Source organism: Orcinus orca, chromosome 2, assembly GCF_937001465.1.
Source record: "Orcinus orca chromosome 2, mOrcOrc1.1, whole genome shotgun sequence".
NCBI lineage: Eukaryota > Metazoa > Chordata > Mammalia > Artiodactyla > Delphinidae > Orcinus > Orcinus orca.
Window position 1 is genome coordinate 116,345,767 of NC_064560.1, and position 24,300 is coordinate 116,370,066.

Below are 24,300 nucleotides of genomic sequence, written 5' to 3' on the forward strand. Positions count from 1 at the left end.
CCCTCATTTCTATTCAAATGCCTTCTAAAATACACTATCTTCCCGAGGTTCCCTAGCGTTATCACTCTGTCTTCTGAGTTCTCGATAAGACTTTTGTTCATGACACTTAAAACACATGGCACTTTTGTTACTGTGGCACTTAAAATTACCATCAATATATATCTACATGATTACCATATACCTGTTTCATCAAACTGACAGTAACCTTTTACAGATGGACTTAGAAACTAATTATCTATATCTTAACTCCTCTCACTCCTAGCAGTGCCCAACATACTTGCTCCATAAATGAAGTGTTAGACATGCAAGTCCGAGAAAACTGCTGTGCTAATAATCAGCATACTATATTCATCTCCCTCTTATTTTGAAGACATTTTCAACCTTTTTTTTTTTTTTTTTCCTGTACGTGGGCCTCTCATTGTTGTGGCCTCTCCCGTTGCGGAGCACAGGCTCCAGACGTGCAGGCTCAGCAGCCATGGCTCATGGGCCTAGCCGCTCCAAGGCATGTGGGATCTTCCCGGACCGGGGCATGAAATGAACGGATGAACGGATCATGCGTTTTTTTAATCACGCGTTTTTAATGTACAAGAGACTCACTTGAGAGCCAAAGATACAAACAGGTTGAAAGTGAAAGGATGGAAAATGATATTCCATCTAAGTAATAACTAAAAGAGAACAGTGATGGCTACACCAAGATCAGACAAAGTAAACATTAAATCAAAAAGGTTGCAAGAGACAAAGGACATTATATATTAATAAAAGGTTGAATCCATCCAGAAGAAACTATCACAAACATTTACACACCTAATGACAGACCATCAAAACATGTGATGCAAAAACTAACAGAATTGTATCAGATGGCATCTTCTTCCTTCATAACGCTGTTTCGCCTACACTGAAAATCTGTAGTTTAGTGTAGCAACCTTCATTAATTATGTGAGATAGATCTGGATAACTTGCTGCAGTTTCTATATCAGCACTTGCTGCTTCTCCTTGCACTTTTATGTTATTGAGACAGCTTCTTTCCATAAACCTCAAGAACCAAGCACAGCACAGCTAGCTTCAAACTTTTCTTCTGCAGCTTCTTCACCTCTCTCAGCAGCCTTCATAGAATTGAAGAGAGTTAGGGCCTTGCTCTGGATTAGGCTTTGGCTTAAGGGAATGTTGTGACTGGTTTGATATTCTATTCAAACCACTTAAACTTTCTGAATGTCAGCAATAAGACTGTTTCGATTTCTTATTATTCATGTGTTCACTGGAGTAGCATTTTTAATTTCCTTCAAGAACTTTTCCTTTGCATTCACAACTTGGCTAACTGGTGCAAGAGGCCTAGCTTTCAGCCCATCTCAGCTTTTGACATGCCCTCATCACTAAGCTTAATCATCTCCAACTTTGATTTAAAATGAGAAATGTAAGACTCTTCCTTTCACCTGAAAACTTAGATGCCATTGTAGGGTTATTAATCGGCCTAATTTCAATATTGTTGTGTCTCAGAGAATAGGGAGGTCAAGGAGAGGGAGAGAGATGGGAAATAGCCAGTAGCTAGAGTAGTCAGAACACACACAACATTTATTAAATTTGCCATCTTATATCGGTGCAATTCCTAGAGCCTCAAAACAATTACATTAGTAACATCAGAGGTCACTGATCAAGGATCACCAAAACAAGTGTAATTATAATGAAAAAGTTTGAAATATTGTGAGAATTACCAAACTACAACACAAAGACATGAAGGGAGCATATGTTGCTGGAAAAAATGGTGCCAACAGACTTGCTGGACGCCAGATTGCCACAAACCTTCAATCTATAAAAACTGCAGTATCTGCAAAGCACAATAAAGCCAAGTGCAATAGAATGAGGTATGTGAATGCCTTTTTCTTTATCCCAATTACATCAGCTTTATAGTAAGTTTTAAAATCAGGTAGTGTAAGTCTATCAACTATGTTCTTTATCAAAGTTGTTTATTAAAGGACTATTCTAAGTCCTTTGTTTTCCATATAAATTTTAGAAACAACTCGCCAATTTCTACCAGAAGAAGCCTGTTGAGGTTTTGATTGGAACAGCATCAAATTTATAAATCAATCTGAGGACAACTGTATCTTACCAACAGAGTCCTCTGATGCATGAAAACTGTGTACCTCTCCATTTACTTAGATCTTTTAAAGTGCTCTAAGCACTTTTTAGTATAAAGTGGGTTTTTTTGGCAACTTATCCTTAAGCATTTCATTTCTTTGTATGTTCTTTAAATGGTATTTTTAACTCCAATGTCCAGTTGTTCATTGGTATATATACAAATACACTGTATACTGATATTGTTGTATGCTGTAACCTCACTAAACTTACAGTCCTAGTAGCTTTTTTGTAGATTCCCTAGAATTTCCCTATCTATGAAAAAGCCAATTTTATTGCTTCCTTTCCAACCTGGATGCATTTTCTTTTTCATGCCTTACTGCACTGGCTAGAATGTATGATGTTAAACAGACATGATGAAAGAGGACAATATTCCTCACTCCTAATCTCTGGGGAAAAGCACTCAGCACCATTAGTACGTTGGCTGTAGAGGTGTTTTTTGTTTTTTGTTTGCGTTATAATATTTATTTATTTATTTGGTTGTGACTGGTCTTAGTTGCGGCTCACGGGTTCCTTAGTTGCGGCACTTGGGTTCCTTAGTTGTGGCATGCGAACTCTTACTTGCGGCATGCATGTGGGATCTAGTTCCCTGACCAGGGATCAAAACCAGGCCCCCTACATTGGGAGTGCAAAATCTTATCCACTGCGCCACCAGGGATGTCCCTGTAGAGTTTTTTATAGATGCTCCTTATCAGGTTGAGGAAGTCTCCTTCTATTCCTAGGGTGCTTAAGAACTTTTACCAGAAATGGATTTTGTCAATTTTTCAAAATATCTATTGAAATTATCATATGGCATTTTTAAAAAAGTCTGTTACGGTAACGGTGAACTACAGTGATTATTTTCAGGTGTTAAATTAACCCTGCAGACCTGGAATAAACCCCACTAGGCCATGATGTACTTATCCTTCAAATATACTCTTGGATTTGATTTGCTAAATTTTCATTTATAATTTATATATATATATATATATATATATTCATTCCTCAGGGATATTACTCCACAGTTCTATTGTAATGTCTTTTTCTGGTTTGAGTATCAGGGTAATGCTGGCCTCATAGAATAAAACCATTTTACGGAAGTGTTTGTGTAGACTCGATATTATTTCTTCCTTAAACAGTTCTGTATAATTAACCGTGAAGACATCTGGAACTGGTGTCATTATTGTGGGAGTTTTCACTACAAGTTCACAGGTACAGGGCTAAGCAATTATTTATTTCTTCTTAAGTGAGTCTGGTAGCTTTGTATCTTTCAAAAATTTGTTCATTTCATCTAAATTGTCCAACTTATTGGCATAAAATTGTTCCTAATATTTCCTTATTATCCTTTTAGAGTCTGCAGTAATATTACTTCTCATTCCTGATACTGGTAATTTTTGTGTTCTTTTTTCCTAATCAGTTTCCTACAGATATCAATTTTATTCATCTCTTTACATAAAGTTAACTCGTAGGTATACATCTCAAACAAAATTCTAAGTGGGCTGAGAAAGGAGGAACACCAGATTTGTAATCCTTTGTCATGGTACAACCCGCAGCAGCTAAGCACAGTGCTTTTATATCAATACCACCTGCAGTATTTTTAGGCAAATGCAAGAGTAAACAGGTGATAAGAGTGAAGGCCAAATTTCAGAAATTGTATCTTACACAGTAGAAAAAACACAAAGGCTTGGAAAACTTGGGTTCAAATCCCTACCGCTCACTTAACAGCAATGTGACCTTGAGGAAGAAGTCACTTAAACGCTCTAAGCACTCGGTTAGTGTATTTGTAAAATGGAGAAACCTCCTTATCACAAAAGGTTGCAAGATTTAAATGACATACCCTTATACAGTGCTCTTCACAAAGACTGTCTAATAACATTAATATCCCTCTGTTCACATCAATGGATTAATGGGCCACTAATGGCAGAACAATTTTTAAGTCTATTACAATGACCAAAAAAGCTATCATCAAATGCCTAGATTTCATGCATCAAAAACAATAATTTTTAATTTATACATTAACTACAGAATAAATACACAAACACGAAAAAATTCAAGCTGTACAAAATGACACAAAAATGAAAGGCAAGTCTTCCACCATACCCAGTGTCACAGTCCCCACAACTGACTACTTGCAACCATTTGTGTTTAGTTTTGGTGGTTACCTCAATAAGCCTAAATCAAACACTTTCCCCTCAACTCCATGATTTAGCAGTGGCTAAGGACTCAAGTGTGATGAAAGGTAAGGAAATTAGCATCCTAAACTTACTCCACTTTTCATCTTCTGCCAGCTATAGAGCTACTTTCACATTGTCATGGTTTATAGCACTGACTTCTGTTCTAAAATTCTATTTGGAACTTTAGCAATTTGTATATGCCAATTCTAAAAATCAAAATACCAATACATTTGCTTACAAAATTATGCTTATGTGATCAATCCTTGTAGAATCAACTAATGTGACTGACCCCTTAGAGGAAGAAAATGTAATTCTATACCACTAAATTTGTTGAAACTGTCCAACAGATTCTCTTTTCTTATACTCTTAATTGCTCAAAATTTTACCAAAAATTGTATTGGTTCATAGTTGGACCATAATTTTCCTGTACAAATTTTTTCCTTCCAGTGTTCTTGTTTTTTTTTTAATTGATGAAGGTGGCATGAATCTTCACCTAAACGTTAATCATCCAGGTTCTTAACCATGTCATTTCTTAAAATAAACATAATATTCTCTTAAAGATAGTCTTCTAAGCATCTTTTGATTTTCTACTTTAGCTTTTTTTTTTTTTTTTGCGGTACGCGGGTCTCTCTCGTTGCGGAGCACAGGCTCTGGACGCGCAGGCTCAACGGCCATGGCTCACGGGCCCAGCCACTCCGCGGCATGTGGGATCTTCCCGGACCGGGGCACGAACCCGTGTCCCCTGCATTGGCAGGCGGACTCTCAACCACTGTGCCACCAGGGAAGCCCTGATTTTCTACTTTAAATTAGACTACTTGCTTTCTAGTCTTGCTTTGTAGTTGTCATCCTAAGATTGTTTTCTCCCCCTCTTGAGCTGGGTCCACAATTCACTAGATGTTATCTCATGCTTCTTGAATTTTTTGTTTTCCATTTTCTGGAGCACAACCTCAAGAAATTCATCAGGAGACTGCAAGAGATCAACTTCCTACATCTTGATTGTATGTTTTAATATATCTCTATCTCATGCATAATTATAAATTATGATTTATAATTTGGCCAAGAATGCTAGGTTAAAAATTCATCCAATCCCCACTTGACTCTCATTTTTTTTGGGGGGGGGGCGTGCTTAGTCGGGTCCTAGTTGCATCACACAGGATCTTTCATTGCAGTGCGCAGGCTCCTCGCTGTGGCACGTGGGCTTCTCTCTAGTTGTGTTGCGTGAGCTCCAGAGCGAGTGGGCTCTGTAGTTGTGGCGCACGGGCTTCCAGTTGCCCCAGGGCATACAGGATCCTCCCCGACGAGGGACTGAACCTGCATCCCCTGCATTGGAAGGCGAATGCTCAACCACTGGACCATTAGGGAAGTCCCTAGACTCTGATTTTAGAAACAATGATGCAAACGTCCAGTGTTACTTTGATATCAAACTGATTCTAAATCCTTCCTAGGAAAAGTGCCTTCTCTTTAAAAGAGTTCAGGATATCTTCTTCACCCTCAATGCTCTGAAACGTCAGAAGATTGTGTCTAGATAGAGTCACCTTAAAATTATTTCTGCCTGGTATTCAGTGGGCCCTTTAAATCAGAAGTGTCATGTCCTTCAGCTCCGAGACATTTTCTACCATCATTTCTTTTTTTGGGGGGGGGGGCCATGCTGCACAGCATGCAGGATCTTAGTTCCCTGACCAGGGATCAAACCCTCGCCCCCCGCAGTGGAAGCACGGAGTCTTAACCACTGGACCGCCAGGGAAGTGCCTCCACCATCATTTCTTTGAGTAATTTCTCTCTTCCATTTCTCTCCTCACTTTCCCCAACTCCTTTAAATCCCAGCAATTTTTTTTCTCGTTTTCCTCCTATCTTTTTGCAAAACATACTGATAAATTTCTTCAACTTCTTCCAGTTTTTGTATTTATTTTTGTTTGTTTGTTTTCGGTCTCAGCAACATTTCTGTCTCCAAGAACTCTTCGCTATTTCTACTCCTTTTACAGAGCAATCATAACACAAATATCTTCCCTCCTTTCCTCACTGTCCCCTAACAGTACAAGAAAATTAACAGCTCCTAGAGTAGAGTAGACCATGTCTTTCAGTAAGGACTATACCAGTGAGAAAACCCAAATATACTATGTTAATTGGCTGCCTTCTGGAGTTTAACTCTGATTAAGACACAGGGTAAAGACTCTACCAAGAAAGCAAAGTAATAAACCTAACAGATACACAGTATTCCTACTGCTGTGGCTTTTGTAACTTATTTCTGTTGCTTTGAAATGGAAAAGTGTTGCTGAAAGTGCAGGATGGGAATAAACTCAATAAGGAGATATGGATAAAACTAAATTAATAATTTTGTATTATATTTCATTTTAAACCTTTTAAATCATATTTACAGAAAGATCATTTACGTATATGAAGGTAGTACCTTATTTAAACACTGAAATACCAATTAAAACAGCCTGGCGCTGGTCACAAAATGGACAGCAGAAACCAAAAACAGACCCAAACATTGGTATATTTTAATTTCCTGTATCACAGGTGACATTTTAAACCAGTAGGGAAAGTATTTATTCTCAACAAGTGATGGTACAACTAGCTAGCCATTTGGGGGAAAAATGAAGCTCTACGACAAATCTCACATCAAATAAATTCCAGATATATTAACAATTTAATTTTTTAAGCCCATTTATTAATCTAAATATTTTTAAATCTTGAGGATAGAGAAAGACTTTCTAAAGAACCAAAACCTTAAAAAGAAGAGACCGCCAGATTTAACCATCTCTGATTTCCCTTTGTCAGGGGAGATGGGAAGACCTTTGAACAAAATTAAAATATAAATTACAAAATTACAACCTGGAAAAAAATAAAACTCTTGGAAATATATGGGGAAAAAAACAAAGCCACTCCAATAAAAGTTAGCAAAGAATTTTAAAAAGCAATTTATAGAACAAAGTTTATGACAAATGGTCAATAAACCTATCACTGAAGAAATATAAATTTAAGACAAGACATCAATTTCTGCCTATTAGTTTGAATATCCAATGTTAAGAATATAAAAGTGGGCTTCCCTGGTGGCACAGTGGTTAAGAATCTGCCTGCCAATGCAGGGGACACGGGTTTGAGCCCTGGTCTGGGAAGATCCCACATGCCACGGAGCAACTAAGCCCGTGCACCGCAACTACTGAGCCTGTGCTCTAGAGCCCACGAGCCACAATTACTGAGCCCAGGCACATCTACTAAAGCCCACATGCTCTAGAGCCCGTTCTCTGCAACAAGAGAAGCCACCGCAATGAGAAGCCCGCGCACTGCAACAAAGAGGAGCCCCCGCTCGCTGCAACTAGAAGAAAGCCCGCGCGTAGCAAAGATGACCCAACACAGCCAGGAAAAAAAAGAAAAAAAAAAAAAAAGAATATAGAAGTGGCACTATCCAACTACTGGTAAATGTGTAGTTGGTATAATTCTAGCAACATTTATAAATGTTTAGAAAGCACTCACTGTCACAGCAATTCCACTTTTAATAGCCTATAATGAACATGGATGTTCATCACCGTACTGTTTGAAAACCCATAAAGGTTAAATGTCCAGCCAAAAGGACTGTAATAATATGAAGGTATTAAAACTAAAATTGTAATATAGAGCTGCACTTGTTAATATGGAAAGCAGAACATGACTTTATGATATGAAATTTCTATAAGTTACCACATACACAGTAGTTCCATTTCTATAAAAATATATACATAGGCACACAAGTGGATTAATAGAAAATCTTGGAAGAATATATGTAAAAATATTAATTATCTAATCTAACTGAAGTACATGGCAAGCAATTAACAAATGTAAATATAAACTGCCAAAAATGGAATATTAATCCTCTAATAAACTAAGAAGCAAGGAACTCTTCAATTACATGGTAAAATTATAGTCAGTCTATTTAAACAAAATAAAAAGATATAATAGGAAGGAAAAAAAGTCAAAAATGAAATATGTAACTTGAATCTATAGAACATTATACCAAAAAGGAAAAATAAGCTTTTCAAAAGAGTACGTAATGCTCAACTCAGTTATGCCCTTATTCTGTCCCCAAATCTCCAAGCAACTGATGAGTGGCTCAAACCATGACCAGAAGGTCTTTCTGCAAACTTCTTCCTTTAGAAAATAAAATGACGTGTGCTGGCTGACTTGATTGTGGTAATTATTTCACAAAGTATACATATGTCAAATTACAATGTTGTACACTTTAAGTATGTGCAATTTGTCAATTATACCTAAATTCAGCTTGGGGGAAAAAAAGAAAATGATGGATTACCATGATCATCTGTATATTCAAAGAACATGGGGATGTGAAGTGAGGGAGTGGGGGCAAGACACGGAAAAAAAGATGAAGCCTCAAAGGCATTTTGAAAATCCAAATAAGAGAATGATTCAAATTTAGCACAAAAAAGCTATCTTCAAGAGAAAATTTCAATTTAAAAAAAGGCATGCGTGCACAGTTTTGTGTATGTCACACGTGCCATATAGAAAGAGCATTTTAAGGATAATAAGAAATTCTTATGAGATCACTGATTAGGATTAAAGTAAGTAATATTTGAAATACGTTTTCAAATAACCATACTTTTCCTCTTTTCTCTTTTTTTTTTTTGGCCACACCGTGTGGCATGAGGGATCTTAGTTCCCCAACCAGGGATTGAACCTGTGCCCCCTGCCTTGGGAGCAAAGAGTCTTAACCACTGAACCACCGGGTAAGTCCTGAAATAACCATACTTTTCTTAAAAAAAAAAAAAAACTATACTATTTTAACTCTCAATCAATACTCACTGTATTCTAGCTTCTTTCTCTTCTTTTTCTCTTTCAATTGTTCTTCCTCCTCCCTGACTCCCTCTTCTTCTTCTCTTTGCTCCTCGCCCAAATTATCGTAAAATACTGGATCACGATGAGCAGTCTTCCTCTGGAAATGCTTAGTTTTGGATCCCCCTTTAACAAGTACAACTTTTCTTTTCAAACAAGTGCAGCCAAACATGCAGTCTGGTCGGCGGCAGTGAGCAGGCTGGCGCTTCTCCAAAGCTAGACTTGAACATACACAACCCAATCGACAGAAGTCATTGTTGCATGGAGGGGCTCGTTTCCTTATGATCGTGTGGATGGGTTTAGTTTTGAGAGATGCCTAAAGTTAAAGTAGAATATTATAAATCTACTAAATCATCCCCTAACAACTTACAGTCATATACTGGTCTGCCTTCTCCAACTCTGAGCACTCAGTACTAACAGTACAAGATTAGTGCAGATTCAAAGGACAAATCATGAATATAAACAGAACTCTAAGCAATCTCCCATTCTAATGCATAGCACTGACAAGAAAGAGAATATTTTAATTCATTATGAGCCAAAATATCAACAAGGATAAATGTATTCTCAATAGAAATCATGCATAATGTTCTCTATAGCAAGGGTTGACAAACTTAAGGCCCATGGGTCAAATCTTAACTAAAGTTTCATTGGAACACAGCCAGGTTCACTCATTTACATAACATCTATGGCATTAGAGTAGCAGAGCTGAGTAACCAACAGAGACTGTATGGTCTGCAAAGCCTAAAATATTTACTATCTGCCCCTTTACATAAATAGTTTACTGACCCCTGCTCTATGATAATTAATAAAAAGAGAACATTATAATACATGCATAAAAGTCTTTAGGAATGATCGATTATAAAGGACACAATCTGTATTTTGTCCCAACATCTGATCATCTTCAGCTCTAGAATTTAGTCACAGAATTTAAAAAATGGAAAATACAGAAATTTCATGACAAAAAAATTACCCACGTGCTGCTGTATCATTTCACATGCACTGAGGCTGCTAACACAGGTGAATCAACAATTAATGAAATTTTCTTAATATAAAATTTTATGAAAGACAAAAACTTTTTCTCTGTAGGTTTATAATTTGGGGGATTTTTCTGGGATTTAATACCATCTAAGCAGAGTTTTTAAAGCTGTCTTAACAAAATCAGTAAATGTACTTGACCACATGCTGGAGAATGAAATTAGGCAAGTTCAGAATGGCCAGCTGCCTTTACACAGGAGAGGGACAATTCAAAAGCACAATTGTACAGTCTCCCTCTGCTGGCAGGAGGAATCTACACATGGTGTCTAGTTGATAAAGAAGAACAAACGTGGAAGACATTTCCTTAGTTGTCACTAAGGTAACTAAAAGCCCCATCCTCCTGCCAAAAAGCCCCATTCCCATTTCTCCTGACTACCTAATTCTCTCTAGCCAAGACTAATATGCTTCTGGAAAACAACAGATACTTACTTGAGCCGTAAGCAGAGTTGTTAAGGATACATCTGCTCGCTCTTCAGTGATATAGGTCCTTGGTTTTCCTTCCCAAAGTGCACAGTCTTCCAGATCCATTAGCTTCACTTGAGATTTAGACAATCCTGGAGGGCGAGTTCCCTGTTGCTGCTGCTGCTGCTGTTGGTGTGCCTGCCGCAAACTAATCTGCTTTGGAAATGTATTTTCATCTAAAGTTGGCACAACCAAGTTATTCACCCGATTTTCTGAGATGGTGGTTGAAGAATTCTTGGTAACCTTATCTCCTGGAATAGTATGACTATGTTTCTGCTTTGGTGAAACAGGGTATGGTAAAATGGATTTATAAGATGATTTAGTTCGGCCACTGAAAGGTGCCTGTTTGTTTTGAGACTTTGCCTTTCGAGAGACAGAGGGTACAGAATGAGGCTTCAAAGAGTAAGAGGTAGAAGGGGAAATGGTAGATTGCTTCTTCAGTACACTATCAAGTGTTCGAACATAGCTGGTACTCTTGGTGGGAAGCTGGTATACCACAGGAGATGTGGGAGCATTAGAAGAGAAACCCATGCTTGTTTCCATCAGCTTGCCTTCATTTTCCAAGTACTCATCCAGCTTATCACTGCAGAAAGCAGAACGGTTTTTCAACGAACCTTCTGAATTTCCACCTAGAAATAAAGAGACACAGATACTTAAATCCAGGACAGATCTTTATATATATAGAAAAATATACTTTAAAAGGCCAGGAGCAGGGGCTTCCCTGGTGGCGCAGTGGTTAAGAATCCGCCTGCCAATGCAGGGGACATGGGTTTGATCCCTGTTCCGGGAAGATCCCACATGTCACGGGGCAACTAAGCCCATGCGCCACAACTACTGAGCCTGTGCTCTAGAGCCCACGAGCCACAACTACTGAGCCCACGTGCCACAGCTACTGAAGCCCGCGCGTCTAGACCCCATGCTCTGCAACAAGAGAAGCCACCACAATGAGAAGCCCGCGCACCAGAACGAAGAGCAGCCCCCGCTCCCTGCAACTACAGAAAGCCTGCGTGCAGCAACGAAGACCCAACGCAGCCAAAAATTAATTAATTAATTAAATTTAAAAAAGAAAAGGCCAGGAGCATTAATTTATAAGCTACTAAATCTTCCAAACTATCCCTCCTCGGAAGTAAGGAAAAATATAAAATATAAAGCCAAATAAAGACACTGAATGTCATATACTAATTATATTAAAGTCCATTATCTAAAATTATCTTATTATATATATTTAACATTAATTTTGCAAAGTGCTAACAATAGTAATAATTAACACTAAGAGTCGACAACCTCTTAGGACCTTAGTATAGAGATGAGACATAAGTAAAAACATAAACGCAAAAAATATACTTAAATTTGACCTCAACAGAACACCAAGAGGTTACTTAAGGGATTGCAATACCTGAATTCTGACACAAAACACAAGGGAAGAGGATAAGGCACCAAAAAAGGAGTATAAAATTTAGTTTTTATGGAACAAGAAAAAGCAAGTTTAGTAGAAAGACAAGCATTACACTATGATAACACTACAAAGATTCAAAGATGAGAAGATTCAAAGATGAGAAAAACTATATTGGACAAATGGTAAATTTATCTGGCTAGAGTGTAACTGCAAACAAGTGTAATGGGAAAGGAAAAGCACTAAGAAAGGAGACCAATAAGCATACAGTCAAAATTTAGATTTTAGATTAGATTTAGAAGTTTATTTTGAAGTACTACAATGCTATTGGGAATCACCATACAGCTCTGAAGTACACAGTTCTGAAATAATGCTTGAGAATGATGCTTTTTATAACTGTAGGAACCAAAAGGAAGTGCACTTTGAAAAGGCTGCAAGGATTATTTAAGCCTGATATGGTTAGTGACTGAACCCCAGGATGGGGACTATGGGACACAGAAAATGAACAAAAACAGCCAAGACAATTATTTTCAGTATATTTTAAAGCATGGAAAGGAGATAAAGAAAAACAACCAAGGCTTACTTTTAATAAAAGTCTTTGGCCACATGTTTCAGAATGTATTTATAAATTTTTAAAAAGCTGATTACCTTCATTCCTAGATGCAGAAGCACTATGAAACTTTCCCCTCCATCCCTTGATCTTGGTGAAGTCATTAGTCTTCCCTGTCCTAGAAACAAAGGGAAATCCAGCATCTATAAAAGAAAAAGTAAAAAAGATGATCAAAATCCTAGCAAGCCAATATTTAATATCTAATTAGCCACTAAAATTTCATCTAAAATGTATAAATCATCATTAAGACTCATCACTAGATAAAAGATCTACATTAGAGTACCCTATATGTCTGTAACAATGGTAGCATTTTATTTTTATCACAAATTTGTTTGACTTTACAAACGCTACGCACTCACCAGGTGAGGCAGGGTTGGTTCCTGTAAGGTTCCAGAAAGGAAAGCTAGTGGCTGGAGCCAAAGGTAGCTGTACTCCCAAGTATTTAAGATCAATACTCATTGCTGGATCCACTGAATTCAATTTTAAGCCAACTACAAGAAAAAAGGACCACAAATCATTTTGGTTTTTTTTAATCTTTGGTTGGGGGGTGGGGTGGGGTGAGGTAGGGGGATAATAGAGATCAAGAAAAAGTGGAGAACAGAAATGATGAAATAAAAATTGGAAGTGACAGATTTTAAGGTGGTCTCATGATCCTCACCTCCTGGGTATTACATATTTGCATATTCCTCCCCTTCCCTTCTTGAGTGTGGGTGAGACCTGTGATTTGCTTCTGATGGAATGTAGCACAAGGGGCAGGATGTACATACATGATTATGTGTATGTGATAATATAGGAGTAAGTATATCACCCATCCTGCTAGAGCTACAAGGATATAAATTCTGCCAACAATCTGAGGGAAACTGGAAGCAGATCCCTCGCCAGTCAAGCCTTTGATGAGGAACCAGGTCTGACATCTTGATTGCAGCCTTGTGAGACCCTAAGAAGAGGACCCAGTTAAGCCATGCCCAAACACCTGACCCATAGAACTTTGAGACAGTAAATGTGTTGTTTTAAGGTACTAAGTTTGTGGTAATTTGTTAAGCAACAATAGATAACTAATACATAAACATAGCAGAATTCAGATCTTTTGTACTTTAACGCTTTGTAGCCGAGAGATTTCCTAGGACCTCTAATACAAACTTGCCATAGTCTGTGCTTCTGGCCTAATTAAGGCTACTAATTCTTTAGTTATTATTACTGATATTTATGGTTAATGGAGCCTATAAATACTGTGGCTTATTTGTAGGTTAAGAGGCAATCTTTTGCGAAAACATTTATTTTACTTATCTTTTTTTTTTTTTGGTTAACATTTTACATCTAAGATTTGTCTATGTTGACACATTTATCTCTGCATGATTTATTTTCACTGTTGTACACTATTCCAGATTATGAATTACTCCAATTTATTAACCATTCTCCTCTTAGTGAGAATTGTTTCCTATTTTAAACTATTACAAACAATGCTGCAGTATAACTGTACATCTTGTACAAGAATGTACATCACACACATGAACATGTATGAAAGCTTCTCTAGTGCATTGAGCTTTTCCTTATGGCATTTACCCAAGAGCGGAATTGCTATGTAATGGGATATGTTCATCTTCAATTTACTGGATACTGTGTTTGACATATATGTGGCTGCCCAAAATATTCTGAGAACCTTTCCTATAGCTATTACTTTTCCACATTATAACCCCCACCTCTTCAAGGAAGAGGTGTTAAAACACAGATGCAGCCATAAAAGGCTTCAATTTAGAAGAGAGCACCATGAGGAAAGGAATACTGTGCAGAATTGTATTAATGAGAGTGACAGTGTTTGGCCAAGTTAAGAACTTTTAGAGGTAAGAGTAACCAACATCCTAGCTGTAGTATACTGTGTTCAGTGTCCATATTGAAAATGGTGGTAATTGCCCAATGTTGTGAGACTGCTGGTATGAGCTCTTGGGGAATGTAATTTGGGCATTTTTGCTTTTCTCTGCCTCTCTGTAAGTCATCTGATATTCTTTAATAAATTCGTATTCTATTTCACCTATAGAGTATATTCTCATGTTTGTGATTAAGAATTCTAACTGACACACCTAGTTATTCTGAATCCTTATGTAATGGCATATAAGAAAACAATGATTACATAACAAACTGGGATAAACATGAGGCTGCTTATGGCTGGAGGCAACCAGTTCTACGGTTATTAATTTCCCTTGGTCTTGCCTGGCCACTCTGAGGAGATCAGTGTCTCAAGAGCATACCTGTCACACAATCATGGATAACCACATGCAACACTGCTCTAGTTGGGAAGCTGTTCACTAGATTGCCAAATTACTCTCCATTTATACTCCCTTCAATAGTGTAAGAGTTCTTGTTGATCCACATCCTCTCCAACATTTTATATCACTGGACTTTTAAAACTGTCCCAATCTTACTGGTATAAATTTATATCCTATTGTTCTTAAATTTGCATTTTTTCTGTTACCAGTGACAATCTTCTAATTTGGATTTCCTTGTTTGTGAATTACTGGCTTCATATTATTGAGCAAGAAAGTATTTAACTTAAATTTTAACAAAACTGAAACCAAAAGGAATTCAAAGCATCAACTACCGTAGTAATAACTACTAAAAGTCATAGGTACAGGTTTCCAATAAAAAGCTTACATAGTACTGGTTTCCTAAAAGATGAAGACACTAGGCAGGTTACAAGCCACAAGTTCTTAAGGCTAATTTGTATATCCTCCACATAAATTAGTTTGTAATTCTAGTTCTTTAAAATAAATATCATTTTATCATGTTTATTTTAATCACGTGATTAAAATTAACATCAATAAAATATTATTTCCTCATGTTTCAATCAACTGGGGAGAAAATAATATGAGTCAAAACAAGTGGTTTCTAATCTTGTCTTTGGGCTAAACTTCTCTTAGCTTCTGCTTCCTCATCAGTGAAATAATACCAATCCAAAAAATAATAATATCAATCCACCACACTGAGTTTCATGTTTTAAGAAGTAACCGTGCCTTCTCTTTGAAATGCTCTGTCATATAGATGATGATAGAGATAAAAGACATTTCCCAGACCTCAAGGAGCTTTTGTGTTATGTTTTCCCAACTGATTCATTAGTAGTTACAATAGGATAAAATACTGTAAGAGGTAAAACAAATGATACTTGAAAAGCCCAAGGCAATCTGGTAAAACTTTACAGAGAGTGTAATTCTTAAATTAGAATAAGTAGGAATTAACTAGGAAAGGCAGAGAGGGAGAGTAGAGTGAAACCAGAAAGCAAAATATTGCAGAAATGCAAGTGAAACAGAATCCTAAACAAAGGATAAACTGAGATACTGTAATGCCTTGAAAAGAGAAAAGTACTCTATTATTATTATAGACAAAAACTGCCAGAACAGCTGCCTACAGAGAAAGAAGGAATTAAGTCGTTAAAAGTGTACCCATACAGCCAAATAGGTAGACAATCAAATTTAGAGACTGTTTCCCCTACATATCTTCTTGTCTGCATTTACTTATACTTTGAACTGCCACCTTCCCCCAAAAGTGATACCAAGTGATCCTAAAAACATCAACAAAAAGACCAAATTTATTTTAAATATACTTACAATTTTTTAAAGCCCTAAAAGTTGAGAGGTCAATGGCACATGGACACTGCTCAAAGTAATTCCCAATTTAGCTTACCTGCACATCTTGAAATGTTTGCCCTTCAAGAAAATCCTTCCCTGAATAATAGATATTTGAGACTCAGACTCAGTCGGTTTCATATGAATGATAATAACTTTATCTTGCAAAAATAAGATAGTTATATAATTCTTAGCACATCCCCCAAAAAGCATAAAACCCTTTCCACATGGTAGTTTAAACTAATTCATACTTCTGAATGCTTCTGCCTTTTCACCATATTAGGAGCAACTTCTTAAAGAAATATTATCACACCATTAAAAAAAAGACCCATAAAAATAGAAACGAAAACAGATAACCCTCTAGGTTCAGAGCAGAGTCACCTAAGACAATAAACTGTAGCCAAAAATGCCTGCCTCTAGCTAAACCCACTTAAATAGAAGGTATCCACAAAAAAACACTCAGAGGAATGAACACCTATATAACTAGCCAACAATGAACAGAAAAGTAGACATTTATATAAGAAAAACTCCAGCTAACCATTGATTTAACAGTACAGAGTATTTTTTAAGTAACTAAAGAGGCAGAGTGCTCTGGAAATATTATCATAAGGGAATTTAACATTAAAACTGACAGGAGTCCACACTGATATAAATAAATGATTGGATAAAAATGAGGGAGAGAAAAAAAAAAAATGAGGGAGAAAAGAGAATCTCTGGTTGCAGAAGAATGCCAAGTAATTTATGCAGATACTCCATCCTCAAGAAAGTGGAGCATAACTTCCCACTCATTAAGTGTGGACTACACAGTGACTTCCAAAGAGTGCAACATAAAAAGTCAGTGACAAATCATGTTGATAATATGTACCCTTGATAAGGTGAGATGAGAATGGCACTTTACCTCTGTTGTCTTCCTCCTATAAACATATAATCCCAGTCTACCCATTAGAAAAACATCAAACAAATCCCAACTGAGGGACATTCTACACAATACCTGACCAGTACTCCTCAAAATTGTCAAGGTAATTAAAAACAAAACAGTCTGAGAAACTGTCCCAGCCAACAAGATCCTAAGGAGACACAACTACTAAATGTAATGTGATTTCCTAGATGAGATCCTGGAACAAAAAAAATTAACTAAGGGAATTTGAATAAACTAAGGACTATAGTTAATAATAATATATCAATATTAGTTCACTAATTGTAACAAATGTACTGCCCTAATGTTAGATGTTAGTAACAGGAGAAACTGTATGCTGAGTATATGGGAACTCTCTGTACTATGGTCCCAATTTTTCTGCAAATCTAAAACTTATCTAAAACAAAAAATTCACTTAACAATTAACATAGAATTGACTTGGTAGCAATGAAACAGAAAAGCTTTTACAAAAATACCTTTAAAGATCAAAAACATGATAATTTCAGGTTGATGGACTTAGAAAAGAAACGAATTTTGATGTAGCAAAGTATAGGAGAAAAAATATACTGTGGAAAACAAAATTAAGAATCTTATTTTATTTTAGCAACAAAACTATCAACAACAACAATAAGAACATTTTCTCAGGCTTAATCAACATTTCTTCCACAATTTCAAAGCAAGCTGAAAAAGCTTTTCAAGTTTTTCAAGGTTTTTTCATCTCAAAAACGTTTTGGATTTGTAGGTGCTTATTTTATAAAGAATAATGAAATTCTACAGTTGATGGAAAAGCAAAGAAATACGACATTACTGAATTGAAATTTAATAAATTACTTCAAGCATCAGTTTTTAGAAAGGGACCTGGAAGAATATTTTCATTATCTTCAGATACTTGGAGTTGGCACCATCAACTGATGTAGTAACCATCAGTTACTACAAATATTTAGCCAAACTAACTTAATTCTTTTAATATTTTAAGTCTTAAGAAGCAAAGGTTGGGGGATGGGGGAGACACCTGCCAAAGTAAAATAAAGAAAAAAATCCAAACTAGAACTCTACGTCATATATTATGAACAGTGACACATGGATTACAGATTTAACTGTTTAAAAAAGTAAAACTATATAAGAACGTAGTTGGGGCTTCGCCGGTGGCACAGTGGTTGGGAATCCGCCTTCCAATGCAGGGGACGCGGGTTCGTGCCCCGGTCCGGGAAGATCCCACATACCGCGGAGCGGCTGGGCCCGTGGGCCACGGCTGCTGAGCCTGCGCGTCTGGAGCTTGTGCTCCACAGCGTGAGAGGCCACGATGGTGAGAGGCCCGCACAAAAAAAAAAAAGAATGTAGTTGAATTAACTTTAACAATGTGAGGATTAATACAAACTTGAACACCAAATGCATAATCTGTATGGCAGGTGAAAACTGATGCCTCACACTTTTTTGCCCAAAAAACTGTATCAGCTGACACCATTTAAAACTGAAACACGTTACAAAAAAATACTGACTTTTACCTTTTACAGAACAATAGGAATTTCTGAAAATACTGAGCCTACATTCCCATTTGACAATCCACTGATATGACTGCCCCTTTAGAACAGGAACCTATGCTCCAGCCCACCAGAGTCCAACACCATCCCCAAATTCAGGCTAATTTCACTTTACGTTACCTGCTTAGTTTCCATAAGCATTTGACTTTGAACACCCAATACACAAAAAGTTACAGATTTGACTAAAATGTCTATAAGGGAAGGAAAAAACTCAAACCTTACCCAAACAGGAAAAAATAAGCAAACAAACCAGAGCAAAAAGACCAGCAGGGAGCACTGAATATATTTAACTCTAGAACTAAGACTATAAAACAAATGGGGGATTAGGTTGAAAGAATGCAATACAAATGTTATAATACTTATATATTATCAGAGTACCTAAGGAAAAAAAGGAGAAGTGGGGGGAGAAAGGACAACTTAACTGATAGAGAAAAGAGAATATTATTTAAATAAAATAGCAGAAGTGAAAGCTTACGATAAATGACAGCAAACATTATTACCAGCAAGACTACTATGATGTGACTGTGATTTTCCATTACAATCCACAGTATCCAGTCCTTATCACTTGGATTGAAATTTGCATACTTTAAGATCACACTGTCACACAGTCCCTCATTAAAGCAAAAGTTCAAGTATTACCATTTAATTTAGAAACTGAATGGTTGTTTTATAAATCAATGTTTTGTTTGTTGGCATACAATGCTTAGACTCTCATGAAAATTGACTAACAGTCAAAAAATAAACTACTCCAAGAAGCACACCTAAAATCAAAGGTATAAGGAAAATAAAAATTGGGGCATGGCTTACAGTCATTCATTTACAGTGCAAATCGGGAAGTCAGTAGTTAACTATGATGGCAATAAGGATACTAAATTTTGCTATTTTAAAAAAAGGATTAAATGATATGATCAAGGCCAAGATAAACTATGGCAACAAAATAGGTAATCATGAAAATTTTAAATTAAATCGCCAGCAAAATATGAAATATATAAAATTTTTACAGCCACACAATGAGACAGATAAGTATTCTTCTCTTTACAGTTAAATATATTACTAAGTATACCAGAAAAAGTAGGCTCTTCCCCTCCAAAAGCAAAACAAAAAACCTTCAAAAACCCCACAGAAACAAAAGCAACCAAAATTTAAAGTAAATAAAACGGGGTTATAAGAAAGAAAAGAGAAAACACCACTTTCTTATCATGATACGTTTTTTAATGCATAATATATTAGCTTCACAACGATAAGACAGTATCTTCAGAGTCTGAAAGGTTTCTCTTAGGATAAAAAAGACCTAGATGTGTTTTTAAGTTAAGGGAAAGAATCATGGACAGAGAAAAGAGAAAAATGCAAGCTGAGAGAGGGGCTGAAAGAAATCAAATCAAGGATGGGGGAAAGGAGGAAAAACAGAAAAAAGAGGGAAGGAGCAAAGGGAAGAGGGGAGAAGAGAAAGACAGGGGAAGGAGAGAACAGAACAAAATTAAAAATTGGCTTGTATATTTTTTAGAGAATTATACCTTCCTGAAGACCAGGATGTATGACCTGCTTGTGCCGCAAGGCCTTCAAATCTTCTATCAATTCCTTTTCCAACTGGGAAATTCTTGCTCTGCAACCTATTCAGAAAGCAATGATAAAATAAGCTACTATATACTACAGAAGAATACACATTGCATCTTTCACTTCTAGAGCCAAACTCCCAATATATTCCTCTTTTTTACTATTATATAATACCTGGGTCATTTGTGGCTGATGCCTGAAGACTAGAGGATTCTTCTGTTGTTCCATCAACTGCATGAATATCTAGAGCTTCCTATATTAAAAAAAAGAAAAGGAAAGAAAAAAAGTAGTTCATATCACTTCTAAAGGTTTAAAAGTAAACTAGGAAGCTTTTTTTTCATTTTGATACTTTTTGCTATTTTCTAAATGTTTTTTCATTTTGATACTTTTCACTTTAATAATGGGGGGGCAAAATATTTAAAGATAATATACTCAGCTAACTGACTTAAAACTGTATTTATCATAACTTGTATATTTATCCAATTTATCATAACTTGTATACTGATTTCTCAGAGCCTGTGTAAAGACAGCTTACTCAGCAATTAACAAGGAGGAAGGAAAAGAACAGGCAGAGAATTCAATCTCTGTGTAGCTAATTTAGAAAGATTAGGCTTCTACAACAATCTAAAAGAAAAACAGTCTAGTTGAAGAACTGGAGTAAAATAAACAAGGAAACTATCATTGTGACAGCAGAATTAATAAGACTATTAATTTTTTGTTCTCCAATGGTATTCTGCTATTGCTGATGAAAATCAGTGGATGGAGTATCTCAAAAGAGTTAGTAAACTTTTCATGTGTTTATGCCTTTTCAAAGTCCATAATAATGAAAATTCCACTAAGAGCCAAAGATTTTAAAAATTCCAACTAAACACAATGCAAAAATCGTAATCAAGGGCTTCCCAGGTGGCGCAATGGTTGAGAGTCTGCCTGCCGATGCAGAGGACGCAGGTTCGTGCCCTGGTCCGGGGGGGATCCCACATGCCGCGGAGCGGCTGGGCCCATGAGCCATGGCCGCCAAGCCTGCGCGTCCGGAGCCTGTGCTCCGCAACGGGAGAGGCCACACACAAAAAAAAACCCAAAAATCGTAATCGAAACAGACATAATTTTTTAAGTCCATTCAAACAAAATACCTTAAGTGATGCCTGTTAACCCAATATTTTGGAGATACTCCCCTCCCGGTGCACACAACCTCGCATAATGGATGCATTCACAGTAACTGTATTCTTAGTTAGTTATCAGCCAGTATACAATTCAATGATGATTATTTGACCTTGGAAAGAATGCTGAAAATGACAATCTTACCTTCGATTCAAAGGAAACAAAGAGAACACCATCTACATCTTCCAGATCAGGTTTCACATCTGGAAAGGTACTCCCAGGGCCCATAGGAGTGTTCTTTGTAGAAGTTAAAGATTTTCCTGTGTTTTTAGGTGGCCGCCCTGCCTTAGAGAGTTTCAGTTTTCGTGGCCTTCCTCTTTTTCCAGGGACATTTGGAGGGGCATTCTGATTAGCATTCACAGTCTTGGAGGCCGTTGAAATCTTAAGCATACTTTTCTTTCTGCCCAAGTCTTCTTTTCCTAAAAATGAGTCCCCAACTGAACTCTTTGAACCATCAAGTATTTTTTCTGTGTTAATGCTGTCAGATATATCAGGATATTTCCACTGAGGATCTTTAAGTGAGGGATATTTTTGTACCACTCTGAGGTCTGGTGAATGTCTTCTAAGACCATTTTCTGATTCCTTGCCTAAGCAGAAGCCAGTCTCATTAGAATTTTCAATGTACGTAGGCAAATAGTCTAATTCTGTCAACGCAGAAGTTCTATCCTTCCGAGATGTGGAAAGCATGTTATCAGGGAGCTCAGAAATCTTCACTGTGCTTTTGGTGACAGCACAGGGCTCCAGATAGACTACTGGCATCTTTCCAGCGTCTAATTTGAACATTTTAGCTTTAGCAACACCTGATGGGCTATTTGGTAGTAGCCATTTAGAAGAAGGATGGTCAGCTTCTAGTTTATCAGCTTTATTGTGCCTCTTCAACTGTTTCTCTAGTATAGGATCATCATCACTGTTTGAGTACACATCTGTTTCCTCATCTGTCTCTTCCTGTTTCACAGTGACCCCTTCTGGGCACTCACCAAGTTCATATTCATAATCGTCTAGAGGCTCTTCTTTAATGACAACATTGAAGTTTTCATTTGGGTTTAATGGTGATGTTACATGGGCGTCATCTTCAAAATTGTTGCCAACAAGACTGGAGAGACAGGGGAGGGAGAGTTAAAAAGGACAGAACTATCCATAAATAACACTCAGGAGGGGAAAGAAAAAAAAAAAAAAGACTGTTGGAAACCAAGTAAAATCACATCAGATTTCAAGAGCCATTCATAAAAAAAAAAAAACACTGTATAACAAGGTTCTCAAAAACAGTTTATCAACATCACACTTTTACATATTCTGTCAATTTCTCTTGAAAAATATATAAACTAAAGGGTAAAGTTTTAACAAGTAACTCTCATCACTAAATCAAAAAGCAAGATATGTTATAACATGTTTTCTGCTAATGGTATTCTTCAAATGAACTCAATTTTCAAAGTCAGCTTGCACTGATCCAAAATCAGACTCTAGTAATGTACACACTGATCAACAACTGCCAATAAAAACAAACAAATGTCCATTACAATTAAAAATTAAAATAAACATCAGGAAGGGCCTTTCAAACAGCTCACTGATTTTTTTAATTGAGATAAAATTCATGTAACATAAAACATAACGTTTTAACCATTTTAAAATGTACAAGCCAGTAGTTTTTTCATTGTAGTCCCAATGTTGGTGCCAGGTGATTTTTCAAATTTAAAATTGCAAAACCCACTTTCAATGTAAAGAATCCAGCATTAGTTCTTCCAAAATAAAAGGATAGGGTGGATGAAGGCAAGGACATATAACCTGTCTCGACTTAAGTGTTTATAATTCATCAAAAAACAAAACAAACTTTTTAGTTTCTCATTTCTCCCAATTCATAACTGAAAGCACATAAACTATACCAATGTATCTTGAGGACAGGTTAGAACTACTCACTAACCCAGTTAAAGTCACTTTATCTGTAAAACTTTCATTTACCTCAAATATGCAAAAGTAACCATTAAATCGATCTGTATCTACTTGTTCCTTGCAAAACTGACTTAAGATCTTGACCTTACTCAAAAATTCTTCAATGGAGGACTTCCACTTCCAGTTAGAATACAGTAGTTCACAAAGACCATAACTTCTGCCATAACAATGACAAAACACTAGATAAACTTAAAATCCTATTCTTTCTTTAAAGTCACTGAAGACCTCTGGGTACAAGTAAGTTTAAATGAACTGAATTCCAGAGAGGGACCAGCCTTCTCCAAGTGACCACAGATTGCTATTGCTTTCAACCCTCAGTGGCATTTACATTGCTTGAAGCACAAGTGAAGAGAGAAAAAAGCTGTTATAGGCAAAGAATCTTTGCGGAAACACAGAGAAACCAAACTATTAATGCCCGAGTATGGGCAGACTAGATCTGGAGGACCTCAAAGAGAAGACAAGTCCTTGCTCCCACCAATTATCCTCCAGGGGACTTTTGCAGAATTTCTAGTGATGCAGAAACTCGGCCTGAAATCAGAAACTTACATTCTCACAGCACTTAGATCCCAAGGCCCTGTCTGAAAGGAGTTCAATCCTACCCTTAAAACTGAGGTGAGCTGAAATTTACAAGTCATCTAGACTGAAGGATAGAGAAAAAGGAAAAGCAAAAGAAGTGTCAGAGACCTATGGCACACATCAGATTATTTAACACACTAGCAGTTGCACCTCCCAAAAGGTAAGAGAAAGAAAGGAGAAACATTTGAACAGAAACTGAACAAAAATATTCCAAAAATGAAAGATTTTAATCCACAGATCCAAGAAGCTCAGCAAACACCAAGCAGAAAATCATACCTAGGTACATGAAGACCAGACAGCTGAAAAAAAGATCAAGAGAAAAACCTTATAAGCAAGGAAGAAAAAAAGACACATGAGACTACAGAGAAAACTATGAGAACA

At 36.7% G+C, this 24,300-nt stretch overlaps 1 protein-coding gene across 19 annotated transcripts in view; it reads right to left on the minus strand.

The window, feature by feature from the left end:
* Positions 1–24,300, minus strand: part of MGA (MAX dimerization protein MGA) — a 152,817-nt gene that overhangs the window by 33,362 nt on the left and 95,155 nt on the right. For 18 of the 19 annotated variants that reach the window (XR_007475905.1, XM_033435717.2, XM_004273968.4 and 15 more), the window contains exons 3-9: positions 21,541–22,489; positions 20,413–20,491; positions 20,199–20,294; positions 12,970–13,101; positions 12,649–12,753; positions 10,575–11,236; positions 9,081–9,426 (exon numbers count right to left, since the gene is read on the minus strand). Coding sequence is in view for 18 of the 19 variants with exons in the window: in XM_033435717.2 (XP_033291608.1) it covers positions 9,081–9,426; positions 10,575–11,236; positions 12,649–12,753; positions 12,970–13,101; positions 20,199–20,294; positions 20,413–20,491; positions 21,541–22,489 (2,369 nt within the window). In the remaining variant the exon portion in view is untranslated. Of the gene's footprint in view, positions 1–9,080; positions 9,427–10,574; positions 11,237–12,648; positions 12,754–12,969; positions 13,102–13,883; positions 16,327–20,198; positions 20,295–20,412; positions 20,492–21,540; positions 22,490–24,300 lie in introns of those variants that run through there. The other variant, XM_033435738.2, reaches the window with a different exon arrangement.